Raw genomic sequence first — 6,993 nt, 5'->3', positions numbered from 1 at the left:
AGTATATACATTGAAAAACATGAAACAAAAACAACTCTTCTGCCCAGAAGAAACAACATGTGACAGACGTTAGTCATATTGCTTAATGCATTACTGAAAGACATTCAGGTATTACGGTGATGAGACTCTTGCTATTTTGGATCATCTCAAAAAGGTAGCGAAGCAGCAGTGTATGGCTCCTTTAAGTGTATATTCCTACTGAAAACCTTTATTTTTGCTACCATAACATAAATGAGCTGAAATACCATTTATCCTGTCTATTTAGGCCATTCAGCGTCTAGCTCTACAGCTAAAATGTGTTGTCATTTTATATCTATCCAGACTGCCTTTTTAAAGCAGGGAAGAGACATGTTGCTGATCAGTGGACCACAGAGCTTGCATAACGCAGGTTATTGTGGTAAAGAGGAAGTTACATTTTTACTCAGAAAATCAAACAGGAAGTGGGAAGACCAGAATGAGCAGGGAAGTATAAATTTTGTAAAGACATTTTTCTGTCTACCAAGTGCAACATTTGTGCAAAACTGAATGAGCGTCCTTATTCGTTCTTCAGTGGACATGACGTATACAGACTTCAAAGTACAAAGGTTTGTATTATGTGAGAAATAACGGTCAGCTAGAGCTGCACAGAGCCCCAACAGCATTGAAACTTCTATATGAGCAAGAAATTATAGCTTCATTTGTTCATATTCCCCATCTTTCCACTCCTATGTGTTAGCATTGTCATCACCTACACGTCTGGACCTGACTCTGAGTGAAGTGAAAGGCATGTCACAGCTTGGCTTTTCAACTGCACATGACACCTACACTGTGTGGCACACCTCAGTCAAAACAATATTATTATAAGCCTTTTGCTGTATTTGAGAGGTCTGCCACACAAGTCACTCAATATGACAGTCACCTTTGCTTTTTATTTACTATTACAAAATAAAAACCACACCATAAAAAGAGAAGCTGATTCTGTGCTCTAGGCCCACAAAACCGGAGAGAACTCACTATCCCACATGTTATACCTTGGAAAAGTTACAAAAGGAGCAGGTTTCCCTTTAAGCTTCTTTCGCTGCCTTGCCAGAGTCAAGCACAAACATGGCCTGCTGCAGTGCCTCAGGGAGAAAGGGAAGCCCAGAATAAGGTGACTCAGCCCCAGAAGCCACTCAAAAAAATTCAGCACAAGCTCCAGCCAAATTAAAGTCCTGCTGTACCAGAAGTATATCATCTAGTCTTTGTTTTGGATTCAACAATCCCTTTCTTAAAGCACTCCATCATGGAGGCCTGTCCACCCTGCCAGAAGCTATGGTGACAAAAACTAAAATGGCAGGCTCTTCAGCAGGTGGGTTGCCTCTAAGTCCTCAGAAAAGGTCAGAGTTGTGCCTCCATGCTGTCTGAAGATCCATGATAAAACCTGTGGACACTACTGTGCTGGAGAAAGCATTCAGAAATAAGCTTGACGTACTTTATATATCTTACAGGATTTTATGAAAATAGTAAGGGTAGGAATAAAACTGAGTTCTGTGTGCAGAAGGTTTTCACCCGCAACTAAGTATAGTCTGCTCACCACCATCTCTCTCCTCCTTTATGAAGAACTAAAATGGGAGGGTGGGGGATGGATTTCTTAGGACTACAGCACAGGACAAGGAAGCAGGACACCTGGATTCTATTCCCTAGTATGTCACAGGCTGACTGATTCACTTGCTCGGGTAAATAATGGTTACCTAACTCACTGTAGCTTTATAAAACACCTAACACAATGGGGCCTTGATCCATGACTAGGGCCCAGAGATACTATTGCAATACAAATAAACAATTGTAGATGCCACAATTATTAATTAATACTTTTAAATAATAATAATAATTAATAAGTTCAAACCATTTCAAGAATCTCAGATGAAAGGAGCTTTAGAAAAACAAAATGCCTTTAAAGAGCAAAAAGAAAGGAGACTAAAATAAAAGGGAGGCATGTGAAATGAGGAAAAAGGTATGGCTTGAGTTTGCAAGTACCTTGATCAGATCAGATCAAATTATTTTCAGAAAAAAAATATCAACAACAAAACCACAGTATAAAAATCTAGGCAGAATGAATGTTCATTTAATTGTATTAGTTATGTAACCTCAATTTAAAAAACAAAAAACTTCTCTGCAATAAGTTTTCTTTAAAGAAATTGCAAAAATAATGTGCCACTGCATTTGCTACATGTCAGCTTTAAATATCTGAGATACTGAGACAATGATTCAGATACCTCCCAATATCTGCACAATGGCATAGTGGCAACTGAATTTTTTAATCTACAACAAAATTATGTTGTAGAGGGGCTTTTTTAATCTTCAAAGCATTTAAGGACTGAGGTGACCAGTTAGTAATACACACAAGAAGCTTCTGAAGACAAATAGTCCATAGTAAATATTTTGAAGTGAGCTGGTCTGTGCCATTAAAATACATCATCATCATCTTTCTGTTGCTGCAGAATAGCGAAAAGTTTTTGGATCCAAGGAAAACACTGTTTGTCTGGGTGGCATTCGGTATCTCACATTTTTCCAGAACTTTGTATTTGCTGAGTGAGATTTCTCTGTGAAGTCCCCTTTCCACTGGATGGCCCCATACTTTTGTTTAATGTATTTAATGGATTCTGGCATGTTTGTGTTGTCCTGTATTTTATCTAGTTCAATCAGAATAATTTTTATTTCATCCCGGATAAGAGCATTGTACACAGCCAGTTGCTGTTCAAAGGTATCTTCTAACACATTGTAACTCGATGCTTCTGATTCTAAAATTATCATCAGTCTTCTGCTTCGTTTGATGGTTTCATCAATAACATTGACCACAGCTGTAAGTAATGCAAGAATGATCAAAGTAGGCATAGAAAAGTTTCAACTTATGCAAAACATCTCTCATTATTTTAAAAGTACATACTTATGGGGCAGTGGCTCGCTCAGAAGATTAGTAGAATATAGAACCTTTCAAAAACAGATTGTTAGTTCCAATCCAGCTCACTTCAGCAGCAATCAAAAGTGGTTTCTACCTGAGGACTTGCCAGTGACCTGTGTGAAATGAGTTTGTAGTCTAGATCTCATTGAACAGACATTCACACCACAAAACCCACTAATGGCACGTGGGAGGCAGTGTTCCCTGGTGGATAAAGCACTGGACGGGGACTCAGGAGACCTGGATTCTACTTCCAGTTTGACCACTGGCCTGCTAGTTGACTTTAGGCAAGTCACTTCACCACTCTGTACCTCAGTTTCCACATCTGTAAAATAGGGGATTCTTAGCTGCTTTGCAAAGCTCTTTGAAATCTACTGATGAAAAGCTCTACAGAAAAACTAGATTATTATTATTATCATTATCATCATCATCAATAATGATTGGTATTCTTGTTATTCTCACTTGAGGTGTGTTTTTTTTTTTTTTTTTAATTAAATAATGGCATCTTGTATTTCTGTCTCAGAAGAGGAATTCTTCATAGGGAATAGTTGCTCCAGTCCCTCATCCTTAAAAATCAGCAATGGTATAGTCAATGCAGCTAAACTAAGTTTACAAAATTAGTCAGTCTCACATTGTTTTTTCATCACCAGCATACACAACAAATCTTAGAACAACATGTCAAATGGAAACACAGCAAGGGTAATATTAATTTTGCTATTTTTAACATACCTTCCCCTAATAAATCATCCCTTCCAAGTATAAAAAGATTATATCCACACTGGCTCTCTAAGACCTCGGGTAGTATTCTCAGAGCAAAGTTGTTCAGGGTGAAGACACATCTCACCCCATTGGGTTTTGGATACATGACGTATGCATCATAGATCTTCCCATCTGAAGCTATAAAGAAAGAGCAAGAGACTCCTTTAAAAAAAAACTACCTTTATTACAATTTTAATTGTTTAGTATTTAAAATCCTCTGGCAAACCACCAGGAAAGAGGATGAAATGCTCTAAAATGAAAGGTGGATGACCAGCCATAGATCTAACTCATTCTCTCCTCATGGATGAGGGGTTTGCCACAATGTGGATTGGGCACAGCACCCTATGATCTGCAGGGAAAGAAGTCCCAGCCCCACTGGTCCTAGGAAGACATCCACAAGCATACCTACCTCCTCCAGAATGCTCTCCAGCCCTTCTCCTGCCTGACATTGGCTGAACACCTGAGCTAATGGGAAATGCCAAATATTTGTCAGCAGAAAATTTGAGAACATTTTGGGGGTTTAGATTTGGTAGAAATTTCCCACCAAAAAAAAAATATTTTTTTCATAAACAAAGCAAACAAAAATAGTCAAATGCTTTTCAAAAACCGTGTTGAGTTAAAAAAATTTTTTTTTTACCAAAACCCAAAATCTGGTTTTTCATTGAAAAATTGGAAAAATTTTGTCACATGAAATTTTTCTATGAAAATTTTAATTTTTGACCAAAATCCATTTTTCGTCAAAATTCCTTTCCAATGAAATCATTTCAAGCAGCCCTACTAAACATTAATCCTCTCAGGAAGCTAATGCTAGTAGAAGAAGGGGGGAGACCACGGTTCAAAACCCTATTCCAGTGTGGGTATTCAAACCTAGGTCTCCCACATCCTGAGTGAGTGCCCTAAGCACAGGGTTAAAGGTTATAAGAGCAACACCCCTATCTCCCCATTGCTATAAGGGGAGCAGCAGCAGCATCACCGCCTCTACTCATTTTGTGACTTTAGCCCCAAATTATTACTATTGTTATTTTGGGCCCAGAGTATTTGGCAAATTTGTATCAAATTCACAAATAGTTTCTAATTGACCAAAACAGGAATAACCCATTCCTCCAAAAAATGTTGCCTGGCTCTAATTGTAAGCTGTGTGGGGCAAAGGCCCTCTTTTTGTTCTGGGCTTGTACAGTGACCAGCACAACAGAATGCTGGTCAGTGAAAAGGGTTCCTAGGTGCTTCTGCAGTACAAAGAATAATATATCATGTAGCAGCTGCTCCCCCTTCTCAAACCTTTGCACACATCCCCACAGTGCATAAAAGTAATACAATACATGGTAATCAAAGAATGGGGCAGTGGTGGCACTTTTTCCCACTTTGGCACCTGCCTCTCATAGCTTTCAGCTTTTAAAAGGAAGGGGACAGAGAAGGGGATGGATAAAAAGAGGAACTTGTAGACAGTGTCTGAGAGTCTGATTTTCAATAGAAACATTCCAGGCAAAATCTCATATTGCCTCTCCTATACAAAGCTTTTTTTTTTTATTTTATTTTATTTTTTAATTATTTTTAACCTTGGGCAGTACCATTGCTGCTAAATGGCAGTATGTTGCTCTGGTGACATCTACTGGTCACCAACAGGTAAGCTATAAAGCTTATGGCAAAACAAGGAGCATTTTTTAGCAAAGCAGACAGCAATCCACAGATCTGGGGAAAGCATGGATTTCTGGTTGAACCACCTAACCATCATTGCCACATATACTTCCAATTGTTTATCAGCTTAGTATGGTATGCATTTTACTCACTCATTTCAAACATGCTCCAATTGCTTTAGAAAATTCTAAACAAGTTCTACCCCGGGGGTCATTTCTTTCCCATCATCAGAAGACCTTCCTAAATACTCTTCTGTAGGTTACAAAAATCAATATAAAAAGGTAGCAAACTGCCTACTCTGACATACCTTCTTTCTTTAAAAAAGCACAGCAAGAACTACGATACCAAAGCACAATGTCAATCTTGAAAAGCTTGAAGATTAATAAAGTAACAACTGTTAAAAGCAGCAATGCAATGAATCCTCCAGTCAGTGATTTGTGAAAATCTGCAACTGCATCAGTAAAAGAAAAAAAGAAAAAATTGCAGAATTTGTCCAACTTTGAACTTTCAAACAACTGTAGTAATATTCAAAAGCTACATTTCTATATTCTCATTTTTTAAATAAAAATAAACTATACATATGTATTACTATAGAACAACCATATCAATTATTGGTTGGGCAAAGCAAAAAGTAGAGCATCTAATACACAGGAAAATCATTAACATTTTATGTTTTCATAACACCTGCTACTGGGGGATGTGAATGCTCTTTACAAGCATGAATAAATCCTCATAACAGCTCTCTAGGTTAAATAGTGTTAGCAGTAGTTTATAGATGAAGAAACCTTGGCATAAAGAAATTAATACACAAATTTTCAAAAGTAACCCCTAAATTTGACCCACAATGATTGATTGTTGTGTGTAGTCCAGGCTGAGGATTTCTGATGGTTAGTGTGTAAGACAGTGAGTCAGGAGACTCAATTTCTATTCCAAGCATTGTCAATGACTCAGTGTGTAGCCATAAGCAAGTCATTTAGGCTCAAATTTCTGAGTGCCTCAATTTTTGATCATCCAACATATGGCACAGTAGTTTTGAACCTTGCTCATTCATTTCTATTCCTTGAAAGCTTCTCATAATTTACTCTAGTGTAGAAATCCCTCCAAACTCTGCTGTTTAAAATTTCCCTTCACATATGTACATTCAGCCTTTTTATTAATCTCCTAAATCTTCATCTGCTCACCTCCAATTTCTACACACACACACACACACACACACACACACACACACACCTACCTTCCCTTCTGAGTCCTGCCCTCCCCCGCAACTCACACATCTTAAAGTTAAAGTTAATCAAAAGGAAAAGCAGTTTATCTATTTAGATACGTATATAACTCGCATAATTATGGTATCTGAGCACATATCCAACTCTTCCTGGGAAAGTCAAATCAAATGTGTCCAATAATGCGTTACCTCTGTGTTTTAATGCTATATATGTTGCAACTTGACCAAAGGAATTCAAAGCATGGCAGACAAAGTGATGTTCGTAATCCTCGCTATTGACTTCGGAAATGTTGAGTCTCACTGTAGTGAGAGGGTGTCCATCACAGAAAGTTTTGCCTCTGTCCAAAAGGTAGCAAACACAGTAATAAAAACAACTCAATCCTTACTGAAGTGGTTTCTTCGCTAGCAATCACAACAGGACAATAGTCACTGATCTTCAACACTATGACCATATATCAGA

At 37.9% G+C, this 6,993-nt stretch overlaps 1 protein-coding gene across 1 annotated transcript in view; it reads right to left on the bottom strand.

Annotated features, from left to right (window-relative positions):
* Nucleotides 1-1,937: 1,937 nt before the first annotated feature.
* The window catches only part of LOC117871356 (interleukin-1 receptor type 1-like), a gene marked incomplete at its 5' end in the record, with an annotated part of 29,990 nt that continues 24,934 nt past the window's right edge, over nt 1,938-6,993 (bottom strand). Inside the window, 4 exons of the mRNA XM_034759263.1 lie at nt 1,938-2,819; nt 3,647-3,814; nt 5,619-5,762; nt 6,723-6,871. Coding sequence (XP_034615154.1) covers nt 2,440-2,819; nt 3,647-3,814; nt 5,619-5,762; nt 6,723-6,871 — 841 coding nt within the window. The remainder of the gene's footprint in view (nt 2,820-3,646; nt 3,815-5,618; nt 5,763-6,722; nt 6,872-6,993) is intronic.

Source organism: Trachemys scripta, chromosome 1, assembly GCF_013100865.1.
Source record: "Trachemys scripta elegans isolate TJP31775 chromosome 1, CAS_Tse_1.0, whole genome shotgun sequence".
In the NCBI taxonomy this organism is placed as follows: domain Eukaryota; kingdom Metazoa; phylum Chordata; order Testudines; family Emydidae; genus Trachemys; species Trachemys scripta.
Note: the sequence above shows the minus strand (reverse complement) of the source record. Positions and strands in the feature narration are given on the sequence as shown.